This window comes from Aspergillus pseudodeflectus (assembly GCF_044049435.1).
Source record: "Aspergillus pseudodeflectus strain CBS 756.74 chromosome Unknown BJX68scaffold_89, whole genome shotgun sequence".
In the NCBI taxonomy this organism is placed as follows: Eukaryota; Fungi; Ascomycota; class Eurotiomycetes; order Eurotiales; family Aspergillaceae; genus Aspergillus; species Aspergillus pseudodeflectus.
This window is the reverse complement of record NW_027263865.1, coordinates 82,771-105,172: the sequence shown is the minus strand read 5'-3', so window position 1 is coordinate 105,172 and position 22,402 is coordinate 82,771. Positions and strand designations below refer to the sequence as shown.

The 22,402-nt window shown below is 51.8% G+C and overlaps 7 protein-coding genes across 7 annotated transcripts; 2 read left to right on the top strand and 5 right to left on the bottom strand.

Annotated features, from left to right (window-relative positions):
• Positions 1-6,819: 6,819 nt before the first annotated feature.
• Positions 6,820-8,572, top strand: BJX68DRAFT_259396 (Alpha/Beta hydrolase protein; the record flags this gene model as incomplete). Its single annotated transcript, XM_071043689.1, has 2 exons — positions 6,820-7,266; positions 7,322-8,572. The coding sequence occupies 2 exons, from the start codon at positions 6,820-6,822 to the stop codon at positions 8,570-8,572; spliced, it is 1,698 nt and encodes a 565-aa protein (XP_070892849.1).
• Positions 8,573-8,882: 310 nt separating this feature from the next.
• Positions 8,883-10,244, bottom strand: fpaI (putative methionine aminopeptidase, type I; the record flags this gene model as incomplete). Its single annotated transcript, XM_071047284.1, has 5 exons — positions 8,883-9,010; positions 9,070-9,616; positions 9,667-9,977; positions 10,032-10,068; positions 10,125-10,244. The coding sequence occupies 5 exons, from the start codon at positions 10,242-10,244 to the stop codon at positions 8,883-8,885; spliced, it is 1,143 nt and encodes a 380-aa protein (XP_070892848.1).
• Positions 10,245-10,423: 179 nt separating this feature from the next.
• BJX68DRAFT_215516 (bifunctional metallophosphatase/5'-nucleotidase) lies at positions 10,424-12,469 on the bottom strand. The gene is made up of 2 exons (XM_071037804.1): positions 12,334-12,469; positions 10,424-12,278 (listed from the first exon to the last, which is right to left on the bottom strand). Exons 1-2 carry the CDS (start codon positions 12,452-12,454, stop codon positions 10,603-10,605), a joined length of 1,797 nt encoding a protein of 598 aa, XP_070892847.1. The 5' UTR covers positions 12,455-12,469; the 3' UTR covers positions 10,424-10,602.
• Positions 12,470-13,606: 1,137 nt separating this feature from the next.
• On the bottom strand, positions 13,607-15,421 carry BJX68DRAFT_279934 (aldehyde dehydrogenase family protein). The gene is made up of 3 exons (XM_071048831.1): positions 15,244-15,421; positions 14,884-15,187; positions 13,607-14,825 (listed from the first exon to the last, which is right to left on the bottom strand). The coding sequence occupies exons 1-3, from the start codon at positions 15,292-15,294 to the stop codon at positions 13,732-13,734; spliced, it is 1,449 nt and encodes a 482-aa protein (XP_070892846.1). The 5' UTR covers positions 15,295-15,421; the 3' UTR covers positions 13,607-13,731.
• A 1,356-nt stretch (positions 15,422-16,777) lies between these two features.
• BJX68DRAFT_259392 (uncharacterized protein) lies at positions 16,778-17,616 on the bottom strand (the record flags this gene model as incomplete). The annotated part of the gene is made up of 3 exons (XM_071043688.1): positions 16,778-16,976; positions 17,026-17,370; positions 17,417-17,616. 3 exons carry the CDS (start codon positions 17,614-17,616, stop codon positions 16,778-16,780), a joined length of 744 nt encoding a protein of 247 aa, XP_070892845.1.
• Positions 17,617-18,483: 867 nt separating this feature from the next.
• On the bottom strand, positions 18,484-20,650 carry BJX68DRAFT_215508 (uncharacterized protein). Its single transcript, XM_071037803.1, has 3 exons — positions 20,537-20,650; positions 19,225-20,483; positions 18,484-19,162 (listed from the first exon to the last, which is right to left on the bottom strand). The coding sequence occupies exons 1-3, from the start codon at positions 20,610-20,612 to the stop codon at positions 18,695-18,697; spliced, it is 1,803 nt and encodes a 600-aa protein (XP_070892844.1). The 5' UTR covers positions 20,613-20,650; the 3' UTR covers positions 18,484-18,694.
• A 341-nt stretch (positions 20,651-20,991) lies between these two features.
• On the top strand, positions 20,992-22,389 carry BJX68DRAFT_259390 (M20 family metallopeptidase; the record flags this gene model as incomplete). Its single annotated transcript, XM_071043687.1, has 4 exons — positions 20,992-21,084; positions 21,130-21,932; positions 21,983-22,119; positions 22,172-22,389. 4 exons carry the CDS (start codon positions 20,992-20,994, stop codon positions 22,387-22,389), a joined length of 1,251 nt encoding a protein of 416 aa, XP_070892843.1.
• Positions 22,390-22,402: the final 13 nt, after the last annotated feature.

Genomic DNA, 22,402 nt, shown 5'->3' with positions numbered 1-22,402 from the left:
CAAATCCCGGTGCCTTTGACCCAGAACAAAGGGCATGCTCTGTGACTATCCCACGACTTAGAATTTAGGATGATAAAATCGATCTGGAAGAGTACTATTAGTCGGACCTCTTATCTGATCTTTACTTCTTTCCTATCTCCGTGACTCTCCTGCAAATGTCCTCACGAGGGCAACAAAATAGACGCTTCCTGCAAACAGAGGCATTTCACTCCGCCGAGATTGATGCAGATATCATGCGCAGTTCCAATCTGCAGAACATGGACGGCACAGAATACCTTGCTGGCGTGAAATTCCCTACACTTGTGACAGGGGCAGCCGCAATCTTGTACTTCAATCCGGCTACTAGGACGGACAGGATTTATGATTGCTCAACTAGTCTCAAGGACGGTGTGGAAGTACATCGCGGCCAACATAGCATACGGAGGCTTCCAGGCTAAAATTAGTGCACTTGGATATTCGGCACAGAGAACTTTTTGCATGGCTCGACTAAAGGTACTAAAGGTTCGAGATATGAAAAGAGCCGCTGGCTGGGAGATTTGAACACTCTGGAGATGACCTAATCATTCTAGAAGATATGCACATTGTCGTGTCTGTCCTAAGAGGTCAACGCCAATAGGGGATCTAAAACACTGAAACCCTGATCTAATTGTCTGCGGTTCCGCCGCCCAGGTTTTCTTGAAGCTAGCTTTTTTGAAATCATATAAATTTCAATCTTGTTTTTTACCAGCTGTAAAGATTTTCTAAGAGCATTCATGCAATCACCGCTTCGCTCAATTAGATTCAGTGGTGAGGACATAGGCGCTCGCTGCGGACATTCCAGGAAACTGTCCAGGATGGGACGGCGCATCCAACGTGGGAGTGGTTCCGTACCAGCGAAATATCAACTTGCTACAATTGCGTTGACAGACACGTCGCTGCAGGGTGCCAGGAGGAACCTGTCATCTTTTATGACAGTCCAGTGATCAGTAAAAAGGAGACACTTAGGTATAATGCGCTCTTCGATGAGGTGTAGACGCTGGCAGCGGTGCTGAGAGAGCACGAGGTAAAAAAGGGTTATTTTATATATACACGACGTGGTCATGTTGTACACACCCATGCTTCGGGCAGCCTTCGTCGCGATACTGGCTGCCCATCCACTGTACCGTCCTTAGGAGCTTTGCAGCAAATGCGAAATAAGTCGTGCAAGCTTGATGTACTACTCACCGCATCATGTGGTATTGTTGGCGATAGGCCTTCGATCGCCGACCAGCCACTCGTCGCAGAAGCCATCCGGCTCTCCTGCCCCAAGCCTCTGCACACGATCATATGGACGCGGAACGAGTTATGTTGGAACTTTGCGGGTAGTAAAAATCGCTGGTGGAGGAATATACGGCACTGGGTACAACTAGTGTTACTTCGTCGCGGGACACCCACTTCAGAGCAAAAGTCGTAGCGGGAGCTTGTGGTCGGTGCCAAATCACGCGGCAGCAGTGCCGACTGTGTAGCGGTACGAAGTAACGAGCAGATTTACATCATGCATACTTCTGGGACGACGCAGCACCAAAGGGGACCCGTGATTCGAGGGGCCATGCGGTTGGTCTCCAGCTCACGATCAACTACATCTTCAACATTCAAGGCCGGGGGACGTGATATTTGCGGCATTGGATATTGGTTGGGCTGTTGGCCACTCCTACATCCTATACGCGACGCTCCTCGCGGGAGTAGCGACCACCCCGTATGAAGGGAAGCCGGTCGGAACGCTGGTGCGTCTGCATTCTGGAGAGTTCTGGAGGAGTACAAGGTAAATACGATGTTCAAGACGTACCGGCAAGGCCCCGGCCACAGTCCTAAACCCGTCGAGTCATTGATGGGATTCCATATTTTTGGTTCTTTCACTGCCTAACCTGAAACCTGCGCTACTACTTTAGCTGTGGGTCTCTGACCGAGTTCGCTTGCTCAGTGTGATCCCTACCTTGCAACCTGAATATCGCCATTTTTTTATTGGACTGCGACCTTATCAAGATGCCTTATTCTTTCTGTCTCTTGCAACGATCCAAATCCGATGGAGTTACTCGCCATGCCTTGGTCGACTGGAGGCATACTCGCCTTCATCACGCTAATCTACTCTACCGACATGCACTATCGCAGTGTACACCATCTCCACGCGCTGGAGACGAGTTGGACGAATATGATGCACTTATCAATCGTTAGATATTCCTTCTTCTACTGTTTCGTTTCCCTCATCAAATCTAACAAGAGCTCTACTTGCTACCATCGCGCTTTACTGATTCTGTGGTTCCTGAAGGACAATCACACAAGCTGGTTGAGCCTCCGCCGCTCCGAGTTAGGGCTGGGTTGGTGAGGCCCAGCCTCAGCCCGTCAACATGGCCGAACCTCATTCACACGCGCCACTCTGATGATCCCCAGTCTCCGGCAGAAGTTTGCTGTACTATAAGAGCGTCAGAATTCGTAACATCTAAAGCCGGCTGATTACAACCCCAGCCTTGGCATTTATGATGGCATACGTTCTAAGATATTGTGTACTTTCGTTGTTTGGGTGGTGAAATAGTGCTTAGATATTCCAAAGCCTGGATTATGCGTTGTGTGTGGTTTTGGTACAGTGTGTATATCACCAGGACTTGCCATTATTTTGTAGGATTGCGGCCTCCGTTAAAGAGGCATAGTTAATGGAAGGTTTTAGAAGTAGAGACCTCTCTTCTCTATTACTTGTCCGGTAGGGAGATTATATGCTTTAATTCGGGTATATCAGGAGGAATATTTCAAGAACAGCTTGCAGTACTACCCAGAAACCCCAACTGTGACGGATCCTTGCCGACAAATTTTAGGGCTAGTCAGTCTCTGTAAGGGCACAGATGTCCCTGTTATTACGACGGCTCACGTCGAGCTGCCGTGCCAATAAGCCTCGACCCTCAAAACACGAATGGCGCTAGTATTGCGACGACTTGCTTGCTCAGCCTCTTTACATTGCACTCGGACAGGGGTCCATCATCGTTTTAGTGGGTCGTGCCCAACACCATCTTAGGTAACAGGCTGAGGTTTGTTCATATCCGAGACGCTCCTAAGTTTGGTCTTGTAAAGACACGGATCAGGCTGCTATCACAACGCCCGGCTCCTTCGCGCAGCCTGTCAGTGCCTGGGGCTTAGCAACAGAGCTCCTCCGGTCAAGACTGGCTCCCCACTATTTGGAATTTATTATTCATAGATACTTGTGTCTTTCTTGCACGTAATGAATACTCAAGATGCCACTAGTCGAAGCCAGCCCGTAGGTCAGGGAGTCCTGATAAGCTACATTTATTTCAATGACCACTCGAGGTCTTATCCTGTGCCTCTTCTCATCAGCTCGCTCAAATTCGCTTGCGTTCTCCGCTATCTTGTCTAGTCAGAAGTCCATAAACCTACGTTCCTTAGCATGCCGTGGCCTATTGAGAGCGTCTTGGCCCACTTACATTGTCATAACCATCCCAACCTCGATTATCGGCATCTAAGCAATAGTAAAGCGATGGAAGAGTCGCCGCTATAATACTACAGGTAGTATAATTCCTCCATGCTGACAGATAAGTTCTGTGCAGCTTGTGAAACTGAAATTTACGGAATTTTCCACCGCAGGACGACTGAATCGCGACCGGCAAGTGGGACTAGGCTGGAACTTGGTTCCGGTTCCTGTTGATGATGTATGGTTATGTTATGCGTATGTGCTCTCCCCGTTTCGGTGATTAGCGACTATTCGAGTTGTCGTATCATGTATCGGTGCTGTTGCCTCAATGGCGTTTGGTACGCTTGAAGGTCGCCAATCGGAGTTTAGCTGCTCATGATATAAATGGTCCCTTTAGTAGGTAGTTCTTCCAAGCCCGTCACCTGCTTCTGGCTCATGATCATTTAACGGCGTTGATAACGTTCTCCCATTACTCTCACCCACCGCGATGGAATACGGCTTTGATAGTGTTCATGATATTGTCTGTCTTTGTCCTTTCCCGCTTACACCCTGGTTTACTGATAACTCAAGGGAAGATTTGTTCGACACCAACAGGATACGGGCAATCAAGCACGCCGATCTGACTCATGCCCAGCTACCCGAAGTTGGATTTTGTGGGGGCCTGTCACTGCAAGCCTTGTTCCTCGCGGGCGACCGGTCGGAACCAACTCTGATATCCGAGTACCAAGAGCTCTTGGGCAAGCACGCCGGTAACGACACACAGGCTATTACTAACTGGTGATCAACAGAGGCAGGGTCCCCAATCACCGGCCGAGCAATCGCGCCTTGCTTTGGGTTAGATGGTAATAATCTAAAAGGCCAAGCACTTGCTAAGTTCAAGGTAGACAGTGCTAGGAAGCTAATACCAGTATTTTAATATTTAGATTCTCGATAAACATGGCAGCAAGGTCCTAAAGGGCTTAATACGAAGTATTATACTGGCCCTGCCCCTGCCGCCAACTACGTTTAACACACTTTAGCTAGGTGAGAAGAGGTTCTACAGAAGCTATTTAAAGAGGTTTTGCTCTCGTTTCCTGGATGCTAGAGATATCAAATAAGTTAATCAGGGCCGTTATATTTTATGTGATTGGTTGCAACGATGATGTGGTGAATGTTAGCGCGTACCAACTGTCAAGTGGTCAATGCCGTGTAGACCTGGTCAAATTTCTGGTCTAACCACATGTATAGGCGCCATTGAAGAGGCCATCTGCTCACATCCTCCGGTCATGAAAGCGTGCGTATTTGCTATCCTAGACAAGCTTGAAGGGCAACTCCCATTTACTTTCTCTCCCTCTGTCAGGAAGATTACCCTAGGTCTATAATAAACAAGATTTAGTCCCTTATAAGGAGTTAGGTAGGACCTTTTACCTCCCTAGGAGGTATGGTACACGGAAGAGAAATGATACGAGAAACAAGATATGGAAAGACGCTGCAGTGTGTGCTTTGCGATTTGGTGGTGAATGCGGTCAACGGGGAATTAGGCGCTGCTAGGCCCTCCTCCTCTCCTCTATAGAATTACTCGCGGAGGTCCTTCCGTATCTACTCGCGCGGCGTGGTCGCAAAGGCGGCGCACGCCCGGCACGACCACCTGTCAAGGACTAGCAGTGCGTCCACCAAGACCATCCCTGGTGGCAAGGGGAAGCTAGTGGGTGTCTAGCAGAGCTGCCCGCGCGAGGTAGTGGTAGTGGTAGCTATTAGGGCAAGGAGTTCAGTGAGCGGGCGAGCCTGTATGGGCCTCATAGAGGTGGTGGGCAGGCACGCGGCGCCCACACTAGTACTGCAGGAGTGGTAGATTACCACCTAGTTCGCCTAGTTAACTGTGAACTAGGCTGCTACCCGCTTATCCGGATCAAAATTCATATCGCGTCCGAAGGGTTGGCGCCCCTTGACTGACTAGTAAACAAATGGATCAACCCGTGTTGGTTCCGAGGAAAAGATGTGGTGGTGGTAGGAGGGAGATAGATAGATTGTGGAAGAAAGAAGGGAAGAAGAGAGAGAGAAAAAGAGGGAGATAACATCCGCCTCATAATAAAGTTGACAGGTCGTATCCACCTCCTATAATAACCTAGGCACTAGCCGGCAGGCGCTGCGGACTCCGTGATTAATAGATGATGGTGGTGGTAACCTATTCACGCTCCAGGACAACGTTGACTCCGCCAGGGCGATAATATGGAGATGGACCGCGAGCCGTTGACTCCACGCCAAAACAGGGGCGATGTTGACTGGGCCAAGGCAAGAGATGATGTTGACTCTACTAAGAGGAACGATGACGTTGAGTCCGTGCAAAAGGCGATGTCGACTCCCGTGGGCACCGCCCCCGGAGAGGGCAGAGAGTTGGCAGCCGGTCCGCCGCCTCTAGTGCGGCCCTACTCGCAGTGAAGCAGCAAATTCCGAGGCTTATCATTCGATGACGTCTAATCTGGAAGGTTGGTCGAGAACTGCGAAGTGTGAGTTCCTGGTGTTCTAGGCTGCTACAAAAGACCAGTGCTAAAGCCAGCCCGAACATCTTGGGGCGGCCTCGATTGAGGCAAATCGACTTCCGTTAGTCAGTGTCGCATTGTCCAGTTTTGGTCACACGCTCCGGGTATTCTTCGGGCGGCATATGTTTGCAGCAGTCTCAATCTTGCATTCCCGTTCCCACCGAGCAATCGACACGTCCCAGGCTGGAGATCGCCCGGACCATGCAATGAAATCGCGCGGTATACGATGAAGGATCGGAATCCTTGCCGAGCCCCTCGGCGGAAATACGTTAGAGCGACTTTGTAGGCTCAGAAATGCACCTAGGCCCTTAGCACATGTCAGTTCGATCAGATGGAGGACAAAAACTGGAGGAAAATTGCGGGGGAGACCCCTTCACATGGCCCACCCCTGCGAGCTTGGACAGATATGAGTGTCGTCAGAAGCCTGAACATGCCACGAATGACACCCTGACACAGAAGTGTCGATATCACTGACTCAGTGCCTCTACCATTATTAGGCGCTATTTGATTCATCACGTTGACACCAAGAGTTTCTTTGCCTCGGATTGGGTTTGCCACTGGTGAGCGAGTTTCCCTGTCGGGCGGCTTGCAGCTTTCCTCGGGCCGACGCCCAGCCTTACCCCAGACTTTTCTAACGCACAACCTTAACCATAAGCTCACAGTCGGCATGCATGATCGGGAGGTGCAAGGGTGCCGTACCTGTAATAAGAGCCGGAGATGATAGCCGAGTTCTACCTCTGGACGCAACACCCCTCGACTGCTCCCCTGAATCCCCAGAACAATGGACTTGGCAGAGCGTATAAAGAGGCCATGTGGTTTCCGCAGTTGAGTCGGCAAGAATCGCTGGCCTCGCAGTCTATGACAACGATGATTGCAATCGCCGCGTTTCTGTGCCTCAGCGCAACCCTCTCCTCTGCAGCGGTCGTCAACCGTGCGTCTGAAACAGCGACGGTTGCCCTTCCACGGGCTACGATCCTGGGCAATATCAAGGAAAACGTCGAAAGCTTCAGCGGTATCCCTTATGCAGAGCCGCCGGTCGGCTCTCTCCGATTGAAACCTCCCCAACGCCTGAACCGATCGCTGGGTGTCTTCGACGGTATCGGACCAGCTGGAGCCTGTCCCCAATTCGTCTCTTCGCCGGAGAGCACAAACTTCCTAGAGAAGATCCTTGGCACTGTCGCCAATATTCCGTTTGTTCATAACGTATCGGGACAGTCTGAGGACTGCCTTACGATCACGGTCGCTCGCCCGGCTGGGGTAAAGGATGGTGCGAAGCTACCTGTGGTTTACTGGATATTTGGTGGGGCTTTTGAGGTATGGTACCTTTTTGCGTTTCAAGGCAGCGATACCTGACATTCTCTTTTTCCAGCTCGGATGGTCTTCCATGTACGATGGGACAGGGCTCGTGAATTTCGGGGTTGAAATTGGCAAGCCATTCATCTTTGTCGCCATCAACTACCGCGTCGGTGGATTCGGCTTTCTGGCTGGAAAAGAAATTCTTGCAGACGGCGCCGCAAACCTGGGATTGCTCGATCAACGCATGGGCCTGGAGTGGGTAGCCGACAATATCGCATACTTCGGCGGAGACCCAGACAAGGTGACAATCGCCGGTGAATCAGCAGGAGCCATTTCAGTACTCGATCAGATGGTACTTTACGGTGGAGACCACATGTACAAGGGCAAGCCCTTGTTTTACGGTGGGATCATGAGCTCCGGAAGTATTATCCCTGCTGAACCGATTGATAGCGAGCGAGCCCAGGCAGTCTATGACAAGGTTGTTCGTGCTGGTGGATGTGCCGGCAAGGCTGATACATTAGGCTGTCTCAGAGCATTGGATTATACAGATTTTGTCAACGCTGTTAGTGCGCCTCCTGGTCTTCTTTCCTACGAAGGGCTTGCCCTTTCCTACCTTCCGCGCCCGGATGGCCACGCCCTTCCTGACAGTCCCGACGTGCTCGTTCGGGAAGGCAAGTATGCAGCAGTGCCGTTTATCGTCGGAGATCAAGAAGATGAGGGAACGCTTTTCAGTCTCTTCCAGTCCAACCTCACCTCGAAAGATGCACTCGTTGAATATCTACATAACGTTGTCTTTAAAAGTGCTAGTGAAGACCAGCTCAGCGAACTAGTTAACACCTACAACAGTGGTCTGGCTGCTCTTGTGGAGGGCAGTCCATTCCGCACAGGTTTGCTCAATGACATCTTTCCTGGATTCAAGCGCCGCGCCGCTCTACTCGGAGACGTTCTTTTTACTCTGTCCCGACGTGCATTCCTAGAGCTTGCACACGACGCAAATCCCAATGTCCCATCATGGTCGTACCTGGCAACCTACGACTATGGTACACCAGTGATGGGTACATTCCACGGCTCCGACCTTCTGCAGGTCTTCTATGGAATTTTCGATAACTACGCAGCAAAGACTACGCGCACGTACTTTATCAACTTTGTTCACTCCCTTGATCCCAACGGCGATCAGACCAGCGCACTTCCGGCTTGGCCGCAATGGGCTAAGGGACGGGAGCTCATCAACTTCGCCAAGGACAAGTCGACAATCTTGGTGGACAATTTCAGAAGTGACAGCTTTGAGGTAATCATGAAGCTGGGGGGCGTGCTACGACTGTGAGGGATGGAAATCCGAGATGGGTGTCTAAAACATGGAGTACTACTGTTTAAGCCACTATGTGAAGTAATAGTTGATTTCTTCCCATTATCCAGTATTCTCCTGGGGACCTTTTCTTTTTTCGTGACGAAGTCAAACAACAGAACAAAGACATACGGTGAATGTTTTATTTTCTTGGCACATAAACTATTCCGCTGGCATAGTCTCCCACTCATGCACATCATCAAGCCCCTTAACTCTCGAAGCAACCCGCTTGTCCAAATATCCACAGATACTCCCAGCCAGACCCCACCATGTTCTTTATTCATGTCCTCTATTTCGTCTCACTTCCAGTTTCACCTCCGGTTGCATTCTCCGGTATGGGAATCGGCCCACCAGGGGAGTTTTCCAACCTCGCTGTCAAGACCTCGACACCTGTCTCCGTAACAAGCAGGGTATGTTCTATCAGAGTACGACATTAGTATCTAGAGCCACTCGACACATGAATCAATAATACTAACCAAATTGCGCTGATCGTTTCCCATCCACCGTAACGTTTGTCCAGTCATCCGGCCAGTATTTCTCTTTGTTGCTGCCCAAGGCCAGAATAGGTTCGATTGTAAATGTCATCCCAGGCTTGCATGTTCCCACAGCTTTGTTCTTCCCATAGTGAGGGATCCACGGGGGAGGGTGGAATTCCGTGTTGATACCGTGCCCGCCCCAGGTTTTGATGACGACGAGACCTCTAGAAGTCGCATGGTTTTCAATAACCTTGCCGAATTCTCGAATTGGTAGACCTGGTTTGACTATCGCGATGGCCATATCTAACGCCTCGCGCGTAGTTTCAACGAGCCTGATGGAGTCTGGATCGTCTTTGGCCTTGTCTCCGACGTAGTAAGTCTCGTTCAAATCGGCATGATACCCACCGTGGTACAGGGAAATATCGAGGTTGACAATATCGCCATCCAAGAGGATCCGCTGATCAGGGATGCCGTGGCATACGACCTCGTTTGGCGACGTACACAGAGATTTTGGAAATTTATTGTAATTGAGCGGCGATGGGTACGACTGTCTCACACTTGAGCAAACAATATAGCACACGCCAGGCAGGGACTTACCTCTCGCTCGACGCAAGCATTGTGGCAGATTTCATCCAAATAATCTGTGGTCACGCCGGGCTTTATCGCCGCAGCAGTTATGTCGAGTACTTCGCGGGCCAGCCTGCATACCTTGCGCATGGCCTCTTGGCCCTTGGCGTCCAACAACTCCCATTTCGACCTGCTCAAGCGCATTTCGCCTCTGGGAATTCCGGTCTCGGCCCAGTCGGGATGCTTGATGGACTTGGGAACCGGTCGTCGTGGAGATAGTGGATATACAGGCCTAACGGAGCCAGTGTATGGGTATGTTGGAAAAGGGTTGTAAGGTCCGCCTGCCACATCATAATTAGAGAGCAAAAAGCCTCGACTAAGAGGAAGATGGGTACCATTTTGTGGTTTATGCATCAACGCTTTGTGTGTGGACTGCAAATATCAAACTTAGCACCTTAATGATAAGCAACTCTATGAAGCCAGCGTACCCAGTTCCTCTTGAAGCAGTCCTGGGAGCAGAAATAACTGCCCTTGACGCCCAGCTTCAGACACGTCGGGCATTGTAACGTCCCCGCCTCTTTCTCGCAGTCGGTTCCACAGCACTTCATCCTGGACTCGCACGTCAGAGTGGAGCAGTAAGCTCAGATATGTCAAGAAGGATACGAAATAGCTGCTTCCCTGTAAATGGAGTCTTTTGGAAACGGTGTGTGGGCAGTGGGGAAGAGTTCGTTATGCTCAAGCGAGTTTGGGCGCGATGGACGAGCTTTTTGGTTACAGCGTACTGTAATGAACACCGTATCTTTGTACCGGATGCTTGATGTTCCGAGATCTGGAGGAATTGCGGGGTAAACAATCCTCTGGGAGAAAATACACACGAGTTGTACATGTTAAGCTTGGTGTAAACCACTTGAAGGCCATCAGCGGATACTAATCTGACATGGCCTGGAGGTAAGATTTAGAGATACTCTACATGGCCATCAGAGCCAAACCAGCGGCGGCAGCAGCGGTCCAGAAGGGAGCACCCAGCATACCAGCTGCATCCTCAGGTGCTTCCTCGCCCTCAGTCTCTTCATCTCCGCCGCTGACAGTCTCATCGCCTTCCTCAACGACCTCATCCTCGGTCGGCTCCTCAGTCGGCTGCCCGTCACTCTCCACAACTCTCTCCTCAAGCTCGGGCGAAAGCGGCGTCCGCGCTTCGATATACTGCGTCAACACCTCATCCTGCGTATCCAGCGTAATGAAGTCGCTCGTCGCCACAAAGATGTTGTCGCCAGCGCCGGCCAGGAAGTCCAGCGTCACCACGCGGTAATCACGCTCATCGTCAATGGGTTCGCCGTTGAGGGTCACATTGACGAGCCTGCTGCCCGCATCATTGTCCGGGTTGAACTCGATACGCACACCGCGCGAGACTTGGAACCACGAGCTGATCTCTTCGTTGTTGAACTGGTTCTGGTACGAGACGGCGCCCTCGAGGATCTTGCGCAGATCCTCACCAGAGAATACGAGCTCGACAATGGCGTTGCCGAAGGGGAAGGCTGTAAGGACCTCGCCACGGGTGATCTCGCCCGCGTTGATCTCAGCACGTACACCACCGGCGTTAATCAGGGCCAGAGCCGGCTCCTCGTCAGTGCCCTCAGTCTGGTTGAAGCGGTACTCGAACATGGCATCCGCCATCACCTGGCCGAGAAGACAGTCGCCGTCCTGGCACGTCTCCTGGACGAGCACAGCGTCCGTCTCGCCGAGGACTTCGTTGGCGAACTCGGCGAATGCCTCAGTCCATCCCTGGATCTTCTCGTCGAGCTCTTCATCAAGCTGTGTGCTGTTGTCCATGTGGATGGGGGCTCCGTGGTACGCTAGGGCCCGGCCCTCGTCGTCGAACGTGAGGTCAATGGCACCAATGTACTCACCCCAGCGGTACGCGGTGACGATAAAAACCTCATTTCCCCTGAGATCTTCGACGATGGTTGGATAGTCGCCCTGTGCGTCTTCCATGTCTCCAAGAAGAGTGTGAGAGTGACCTCCGATAATCAGACTGATACCCTCGGTTTGCGCAGCAAGCTCCTGGTCGACATCATAGCCGAGATGGGAGAGAAGGACGATGCGGTTGACGTCGGTGGTGTTACGAATCTCCCAGACGGCTTTCTGGACCTCCTCGGCTGGGTCGAGAAAGGTGGTCGTATTGCCAACGCTGGAAATGGAGGGTGTCGTAGTAGTGGTGGCGCCAATGACAGCAAGCTCGTGCTCTTCGAAGATGTGGTAATTCTTGATCGTCTCATTGAGAGACGGGACCTCACTCTTGACATTACAAGACACGACCGGGAAGGTCAGGTTGAGCAGGAACTCGCCTAGCGCTTCGTCACCCCCATCCCACTCGTGGTTACCCAGGGTCATGGCGTCGAACTGGAGGTCATTGATGGTCTCGGCGATTTTCTCACCGCCATAGTACGAATAGAACAGGGTGCCCTGGAATTCATCGCCGGCGTTCAGCCACAAGTTGTCCGGGTACTGTTCGCGCAGCTCGTTGACCTTGGTCTTGATACGCGCGTAGCCACCGTAGCAGCCCTCCTCTGGGTCCTCACAGGTTGTCCCCGACGAGGAGAACTGGTCCAGGTGCGCATGGACATCGTTGACGTGGAAAAAGGCTGTTACGGATCAGCGACCTGTGATTCAAGTGCGCACAAGGATACTGTCACCTACAGACGTTGTAGTGACCCTCTTCGTCGATGAATCGCTTAGCTAGACGTCTGCTGTAGAGATAGTCGTCAGCAGCAACGGTGCCAGCCAACGCGAGGGCGGCCAGCGACAGCGAGGACTTCATGTTTTGGCAAGGGGCGCGTTGCGTTCCTGGATGACCGAGTTTCGTGAATGTGCAGGCGACGCGCATAAATACGTGACCCCAAAAGCGGCATGATTGTCGCCCCAATGGAGGCGAAACCCTTGGCACTGTTACACGTGCGACTCTTACTGGTTGAGTCGGTGCTTATCATCCGCCTGCCAAGATCACTGGGCGGACAAGTGCTGCAATAGTTCTTGGCAGATAAGTCAATGCAACCTTGATTCTTGATTCATTCGCTCGGTCGGAGAGCTCCGAGTTGGGGTCAAGGCAGATTGTACGACTCGATCCTGGACACGGGCTGATTGCTCGAATCCCATTCGTTTCGCCGCGTCTCATCATGATTCAAGACGCACTTGCTGCCAAGAGCTTCTCGTATGCTGGGCGAAGCAGAATCCTCTTCATGCCTGTTGCGCCCGGTGCTCCGTACCATGTGGCCGAGAGCCTCCCGCCCCAGATGCTGCGAGTGCGAACCATGGTTTGGAATGTGGGAGGATGGGGAGAATCGAGATGGGATCAACAGTGCGTGGGCCTTCCGTTGGGCGGAAATATATAGTTTCGAACCATGATCAAAGTGCTGATGATTTTCCCGACGATAATCGTCAAGCAAGAGCTCAGATGTATATTTATCGTTGTAACTAGCATGGACCTTTGGCGTTTCAGTTTGACCACAATAAGTGCATCGTTGCTATAGGAATCATAGACAATATAGCGAACCGGCCGGTTGGATCTTTGATACGAGCTTAGCTTCCTGAGTTTTCTTTTCTACAGCACAAGCAGAAGAGTCCACAAGAAATGTAGTTGCTCCCGGTGTTGAAAGCCGCTATGGGTATCCATATCTCCACCCTCCCCCCGCCCCACCCCCAAATTGGAGTTTTACACTCCACGACTCCTCTAAGGCGCTGTTGATCAAACCCTAACCTTGTAGCAACCCCATGAAATGCTTCGAAGTCACCTATGCCCGCTTCCGAAGTCCACGGGCATAAGTCAGTGCGAGGGTGACTCATTAGCTGCACTAGATGGGAGAAAGCGATGTATCCCCATCTCGGAATCCACTTCTCACAATCGCTACAGTTACATCGCACATTCGATAGTCGGATCCAGCCGCGGTTCATACATAATTTCCATTCATACTATGTGCCTACACTAAAGTTGTGAGTATTATCATCATCTCATCCATCTCATTCAGAAATCACAGCCGCAACTAGTAGTTCATGCTGCAGGCGTATCAGTATAGACCATGGCAGGGGTGACGCATCGACTTACTTGATCAGCACGGTTTTCGGCTCGGTGTAGCTCCTCAGAGCATAGTGACTGTGCTCGCGACCTATCCCAGACTGTTTGGTGCCACCGAACGGCGCTTGGATGTTGATGTAGCTCACGCAGTTGATGCCTACCACGCCGCTATCGAGACCGGCCGATAGTCGCATGGCGCGGTTAATGTCCTGGGTGAAAACTCCTGCCATGAGACCAAACTCGCTATCGTTCGCCATCCGGAGGAATTCCTCTTCGTCTTTGAATGTCCGGACACAAACGACTGGTCCAAAAATCTCTTCGCGATACACCTGCGCGTCATCCGGAGGATTGTAAAGTACCGTAGGCTCCCAGAAGCACCCCTTCTCCCCGTGTTGCTTGGCCCCAACCAGTACTTGTGTTGTGTTGTCATTGGCAAAGAAGGAAGCCACTCTAGCAAGCTGCCCCTTGTCGGCTAGTGGACCAACCTGGGTTTCAGGCTTGGTTGGATCGCCGATTTGTTGGATTTTCTCTTTCATTTTCTCGACAAATACAGCCGTGAATTTTTCCGCAATGCTCTCTTGGACGTATAATCGGCTGGCTGCATAACATGCCTGTCCAGCGTTGAAAGTGATCGCTAATACAGACCAATGAATTGCATTGTCGAAGTTGCAGTCCTCAAAAATCGCCGAGGGGGACTTTCCGCCCAGTTCCAGTGTGACCCTCTTCAGGTTACTACTTGCAGCAGCCTGTTGGACACGCTTCCCTGTGGCAACCGATCCTGTAAAGCTGATCTTTCGTACTTTCATATGGTTCGCGAGCAGGGCCCCTGTAGCTCCCGCACCTGGCAAACATTGAATGACGCCTGGCGGCACGATACCAGCCTCGGTTGCAAGGGCCGCGAGTCGGGTGGCTGCGAATGGGGTCTTCTCGCTCGGTTTGAGAATCATGACATTGCCCGTCGCGAGTGCAGGACCAAGCTTCATCGACATAATCACAATCGGCCCGTTCCAGGGGTTGATCGCCACCGTTACACCGAGAGGCTCATGGCGCACGATCTTGACGAACCCATCGTCAGCAGGGTACGATTCTCCCGCATACTTGTCGGCCCAGCCAGCGTAGTCTGATAACGAAATATGTTAGCTGACGGCCAACGGACGTGCGAACTGTAGGAATCGTACATCTCAGGTTTTCAGCTGCGAGTTCGACCTCCCTGAGAGCAAACGAGGTGGTCTTCCCAATGGGAGCAGCATCAAGCCACGCGAGCTCCTCCTTGTGCTCCAACATGAGTGCTGCGAGCTTCAGTAGAGCCTTCCCGCGTTGAGCCCCTGTAAACTTCCTCCATGGTCCATTGAATGCGGTAATTGCAGCGTCGACGGCTGCATCGACATCCTCTGCAGTGGCATGTTGGACTTGATCGCAAATCAATGTCTCGTCCACAGGGCTGTAGAGAGAGTGTCTTTCGTCAGAATGGCTGTCGACGAACTTTTAGTTCGGGCGGTTAGTTACTATATCCCCAGACGACGGAGGAGTACGCGTACCTTGCCATTGATGTAGAGCTGAGCTGGAAGAGGATACTTTGGTGCTACCATGGTGCAAACAATCTACAACGAACGAGATAAATGTCCTCTATTCCAGTTGAAGAATCTGAGAAAGAAGGGGTTCCAGAAGGCGTGAAACAAGCCTGCTCTTTATTTATGTTGCCGTCAGCCTGCGCGGACTCGGGGAGAGAGGGGCGCATTCATTATTTCTATGGATGAAGAGAAATTCAATCTGGCCAGGCCTAATCTGGCTTGGTCTAGGCTACGCCCGGAGCCCTACGATTGGCGAATCTCAGCGATCGTCGATGGTAGTTCGTTCGCAAGCCCCACACACGATGGCTGAGTCGCGTATGCGTATTCGAGCGGAACTTGCTGGAGTGCGAAAAGCATGTCGCAGCTGGCTGGTACTTACGATGCCTCCCAGACTTCCCCCGCATGAGGTCATTTAGCATACCCATAACCAGTCAGAGCCTCGCTTGAAGGCGGTCAAATGCCGACTGACCGTAGCGGCCGCGAACCTGATTTGAAACAAAGGTAACCACGCTTACGGCCGGAAGACTAACTCGGGAGTAAAATAAGCAGGCTAACGGCCGCAAGACTAACCCGGAAGTCTGGTTATCACAAACTATAAGCCGAAGCAAGAGGCTGGACTGTATACTATCGTCTTTTTCAAAATCATTGTATGCTATCGCAAAGTCTCCGCCCCTAGCTGTCTTACGTGGATGAAGGACCATCATCCTTGCCAGCTAGATAAATCGTTCCGCCTGGAGGGTAATCCGTCACACCCTCAATCGCATGGCAGCGCCAATACTGTGCCCCAGATGGCTTGCATAGCACTCTACCTAATCCCGTTGTCTTTGCCCCTCGTTCTCCTATATCCATGAGCCACCGCTCATCTATACTCCCGAGCGAAAGATCACACCTCTCAGCCTCGCCATCGCGGTCCGACCTCCAGGTTAGCGAGGTTCCACACTGCCCACAAAAGCCGCGATATCGATCCGGACTAGAGTTGAATTCCCTATACGACGGGGAGGCGGAGAGTGGCGGGGAAATTTGATCTGGGGAAATATTAAGATATTGGTAGATCAAGGAACCGGTCCATTTTCGACATATGGTGCATTGGCAGGTTTCAGACTAGTGGTGATTCAGAAGTTGTTGCGTATGGAGAGAATATAGTCAGGAACTGCGGTACACACATACCCGCGGTGGCCACTGAGTGTTCCTATCGAAAGACAGTTCATAGCGAATGGCTGCGCAGAGGCATCCGCCTGTCAGGATGAGTGGAATAACTTCAGGGCTTGACATGGAGGTTTCGCCGAAACTGTGCTTGGCTGTATACGCTAGAGTCGGAGTGGGCCTCAGCAGGACAAGAAAGCTTTATCAAGGTAGCTACCCCGCACTTTGCTGACATGATTGGGATGCAACCGGTTTTCTGACATGACTTGAGTGAATGCTGACGTCAGGTCAATAAAATAGACTAAAACTATACGCGATTCTCAAGAGACGAATCGCCTTTTCCATTGACATCCGCCATTCAACCAGTCTTGACCTTCCCAGCACCGCCCCTCCAAGCCCAAATATATACGAAAGGGTATATTGTTTCCGGAAGCAATGTCGCTAGGAAAATCGCCCAGCTCCAGAAGGATCCCACATACGGCCAGTTCTGTGGAACATTCAGATAGCGCCAGATGAAGACACCATAAGCCGTGTAGCACCCTAGGTACCGCACAATCCTGGAAAAACAGTCAGTCACGATCGAAAGGGGAAGGAAAATTGACCGACCATATCTCCAAAGACTGGCCCCGGGTAGAGCGATCCGCCAGCAGCCGGTACAGATAGATCCACCCAACCGGAAGCTGTAAAAGGAGACCCGTCCAATAAGCTGTCATCTGCTCCCGGTCATCTGGATAGAGCACCCCCAAGTACTTCATCGCAGCGACAGCCAGTGAAAAGTAGAGGGCCATTTCTGATATGATGCGTCGCCATTGGCTACGATCGTAGACATGCCAGAGCGCAATACTCACAAAGGCCAGGTCACACTCGAACCAAACAAGAAAGCAGATTCTTTCCAGTTGAGTGGAGGTCGTTGCAGAAGCATAGTAGACTTCATGCGCCATCATCAAAGATCTATAGAGTGTCAGTTTGGTGCATGGTGGTGGTGGAGGAAGCGTACAAGTACTTAACGGAGCCTGGCAGAACCCGGTCTCTCACAACAGCCAGCATAGCAAACACATACATGAGTGCATACAGCACTCCGCAGGCAATGATTAGTCCATCCTGAACATACAGGTAGCCCTCTGGCGGGTACAGGCGGGCATCTGCGGGTTGGACAATAAGATGGCGAAGATGATCAACTGGCCAAAACTCGGCCATTGTCGGAGTCGCAGGAGGCGGTTTCATTTTGCATTCCGCTTTACAAAGTGGATGGTCAACATGGGGCTATCGCTGCGAGGTCTCGGAGATCTCGGAGGCTCACGGGATGGAAGGGTCCCAAGGGAGATGTAATGACTCTTCGAGAGATACCAACGCATCGCTGAAGAAACATGAAGGTGGGTAGGAGGGAAAAGGCTCCTAATACACCAGGGATGGTGTAGGCAAGGGATTCCTCCGGCCGTCAGTGAGCGGAAGCATTATTTAAACGAAGAAAATGCTGGCCAAGGATTATGCAGGACCCATGGGCACATCTCGATAAAGAAACCGAGGGCCAAAACGTATTGCATCAACAGTGGGGCAGCCATTTCTGCAACATGGTTGGAGGGACCAGCGGTCGATTCGTCTGATCGATCAGGGGAGGGGGGTTGGCCCGAAGTTCGGTGAACAGCCATGCCTCTTCTAGGAATGGACGAGCTGAGTAGGTTGAGAGAAGAAATATGCGACTGGCAGCGGACACAAGGCTCTCTGAATGCAGGATGGCTGGCGTCATCTCCAGAGCCTTTTCGCGGAAATGACTCGCCCGGTGTCTGATCGTTTTATCACGAGCCTCCCTTTGATCTCATCGAGATGACACGCTGGAAAGTGGTCTACCAATCCCATCAACGTGGGAAACGAACAAGCTTCAACTCCCTCACCCAGTGTATGAGCGACGATTCAAGTGCGATTAGAATCTCAAGAGGGTTACCCAAGATAGTCTCTGGTTGACGAAAAGGATGTGGCGGTTCGCTGTCTTTTGGTCCAGACGCAACAAGGTGATGACGTGACTGTGCTCTATTATGTCATTGAATCGCGGCATACAATAAACTGCTTCCATTTAGTCATATCTGCTGAATTAATTAGTCCATGAATCCCAAGCGAGGTATTACCTCTAAAGAGAACTAAGCAGTTAAATCCCCATGGACTTCTAGGTCAGGTTCGGTGACATGAGACGATATATCTTGGACAATTTAGATTCCGACAACGCCCCCTTTACTCCATATCCCATGAGGAAAGGGAATTTCATAAAGCAGTATCCCCACTAGCCAGCCTCCAACACTCCTAAACCTCGTACAGATGCAAAGGGATCGCCGCCACGTATAATCTCATCGTATCGATCACTCAGCCGCGTAAAATTCCTTCCGTACCGACCAAGCTCTCTTAACCGAATAGAAACCCAGTCCTGATATATCGTGTCTGACGATGCGATGCCTGCAATAAACAGCTGCCACGGTATACGGAGCATCAGGCGCGGTCTGCTGCGGTAGAGCCTCAGCGATAGTTCGAGCACGTGCGATACGGCGGTCTCGAGAGGGATTAGTCGTGATGTTTGCCGCTGGTTTTGTGTGCAGTGTTTCTGTGCTAGCTGCTTTGTGCAGAGGTAAAAGTAGACGATTGTGCCATAAAAGGTGATCGATGCCCAGTATATCGTTTCCATTACGCGGCGCCCGGAGCTGTCAATGTCGCAGGATTGAGCTGCCTTTGCGGAAGAGAGCACAACGTCGTATTCCTATGGCAGTTAGTTTCATCTGCATTTTTTTGAGCTGGCCGTGTCGCAAGAAGGAACATTACCTCTGATATACCGATGATTTCGTTAAGTATTCGTGCGTAGGAATCCTCCCCAGCGAGCCCGGAAGAACCGCGCCTGAAGAGCTCAGTTATCTTGAACTGAGTCACATGGCTTCTATGATATAGCTTGAGACCAGGAAGATTCTCGAGGTCATCTAGCTTGGCGGTTGCTGGATAGCTATCTCCCCAGAATCGCGCTGGCGACTGCCGACTGATCCTGTAGAGATCCGCCAGGGTCAGATCGCCACGGTCTCTATTTGCGAGGAGGAACGAGCGCAAAAGCGTATCATCTATGCTCGACGATTGAGTCGCGTTCAATACAGCTCCGGGCGTGTAAAAATAGAGTGTCCACAGAAGGAAGAGGGGGACAGCCGTCCGGCGGAGCTGTCCATCGTACACGTCGTATTTGGTGCCACAGTCGCTTGCTTCTGGAATGCCTGTCACAGCTGTAGAGGATGGGTAGGGCGGTATGGCCTCGTCTTGCTGCTCGATCGCTGCGGGCAGTGACCGCTGTGGACATTTCAAAGAAGGGACGACATGGTCGAACAGCAGCCCTTGGATGCCGCGGATATGAATGTTGATGGCTGCAGCACCACCCCCAAAGCGGTTTTCGTAGTCAAGCAATAACCAAAGTGTGATGAAAATAGCCTCGACTTGTTCAGGTGTCTTGGACTCCTTCGTCAGGGCTTCGCGAAGGCCAGATAGTGCCCGGCCATAGTGCACTCTGGCGTCAATCTCGGCGGGTTCGCTTTGGCCAGGGATACCTGAGGGTGTGCCCTGACCGTGGTGTCTGGACTGGTAGATTTCACTTGCCGTGCTCGCTAGAATAGCGCTCATCAGCATTGGCTCCCTTACAGCGATCCGGTGGTATGCGTAGCAGATCGTCGACCAGGGCCAGTGCTTGCCGAGCACGATTACTAGAGCGGAGCTTTCCAGGTAGTCTAAGCAGAGCCGATCGAATGTGGATAGCGAAAGAGAGTTAGCGGCCTGCAGGGTGTTTGCCGGGTTGGAGATGGATTGCGGAGGCTGCGGAGCTGGGAGGGAAGTCTGTGCCCGCACAACAAGCGTCTGACACTCCCTTCCTTCCTGACTCATCGTGCTTGAGCCTTTCTTGGATGTCTTCTTGCGGGGAATCGGTCCACCCTGCCACTCGCACAAGATGCGAGCAGCGGAACAGCGCCGGCACTGTGGTTCATGCTGACCATCAATGCGGAGCCGTTCCTCGTCGCACTTGACCTTGCGGATCCGACACGTGCGACACCCTGGGGACCGATCGTTATTCCGTGATGTTTCTCCACTGAGGAGGTGGTCCTACCTGTTCTTGAACGCGCTGTCCTTGGCTGCTCGATCGCCTTCCCCGGACAGCACCCTGGTGTGCGTTGTTCATTCATGCCACCTTGTGCTTGCAAATGGGTAAATTGAGAAACCCTGCGAGCCTAGAAAGGATGAGGGGGATCAGAAGAGGCGGAGATACGCAGCAGCTGCCGCGTGTCTCCAACTTTTCTGGGCCCACTTCTGGGGCAGAGCTCATTGATTGCCGATGGCTCACTCCTGATTGGCTGCATCGGCAAAAATCGAATGTATCAATCGGTCTCGCCTAATAAGCCATCTGGCTTATCGTAATATACACGCCTGTTGCTTTGGCGATGTTGCCGACTGCTCCGTATGAAGAAAATGTGGATATGACTGAGCAGGATCCTATTTAACCCGAGAGTAGCAACCTGCGATCGTCTTGTTGCTCCAATTTCCATTTATCACGATAAGGACAAGATGCAGCTCGAAGGCTCCCAATTACGGTTCATTGACGAGGTCCAAGCCAGCCTCCAGCGTCATGATGCTCGGTTGCAGGACATCAATCAGAAAGTGAGTTCGGCTTACCCACCGCAGCTTCTTATCTAACCACCGAAGATATGGTCCAATCCCGAGTTGGCCTATGAAGAGTTCGAGGCTCATAGAAACATATGTGACCTCTTTGACAAGTTGAAAGATCAGGGCTATGTCGTTAGGAGACAGGCCTATGGACTCGAGACTGCATTTGAAATCGAGTTCAAGCACGGCACTGGCGACGGGCGAATCGTTGCGTTCAACGCCGAGTATGATGCGCTCCCAGGAATGGGGCATGCATGTGGCCACAATCTCATTGCTACAAGTTCCATTGCATCATTTATCTCGACATGCGAAGCCATGCGAGCTGTCTCCAAGGATACAAGCTTTACTGTCCGCCTGCTCGGAACGCCCGCAGAGGAATCTGGCGGTGGCAAGGTCCGTCTCCTTGATGCCGGCGCCTACAAAGACGTGGATGCATGCCTTATGGTCCATCCCATGCCAATGGCCCCAGACCATCCGAAACTGCTGAGTATTGCGACTGCACCAACCGGTGGTTTCCTTGCCAATGACAAGGTCAAGGTGACATTCACTGGCAAGCCGGCACATGCTGCAGCCGCGCCATGGGAGGGGATCAATGCGCTCGACGCAGTGGTTGCTGCTTATGTCAACATCTCACTTCTCCGCCAGCAGATGCTCCCATCACAGAAGGTTCACGGTGTCATCCTAAATGGTGGAGATCGACCTAATGTCATCCCTGCCTCTGCCACTGTGGATTACTACATCCGATCACCGACTATCAAGACCCTAAAGCCTCTCACGGAAAAGGTTATCAAGTGTTTTGAAAGTGCAGCGACGGCCACCGGATGCAAAGTGGATTTTGAATGGTACATCTCGTCCTAATTCGCTATGACTCGCAATGCTGACTTGGCGTCAGGGGACCGTCCTACGCAGATTTGAAGACAAACACGCCGATATGCCAGAGCTATGTCTCGGCGTTGCGCTCCATGGGACATCAAGCCGTCTTCAGCGTCCCTGCACAGGAGAAGACTGGTGGAGGATCGACTGACATGGGTACGTACGAGTCATGGGTAATTTGGTTGTCAATGTGTCTAATACTACTTAGGAAATGTATCCTATGCCGTGCCAGGCTTCCATGGCATCTTCACTATCCAGACAGATGGTGTCAACCACACGCCCCAGTTCACTGCGGGTGCCGGATCGCTCGAGTCGTATAAGCGGGCTATTGACTGCGCAGCAGCAATGGCGGTTGTGGCTTGTCAGGTGTTGGATGACGATAAATTCGCCGAGACTGTGAAGGCAGACTTCTCAAAGGATTCATAGAACCCTTCTCACT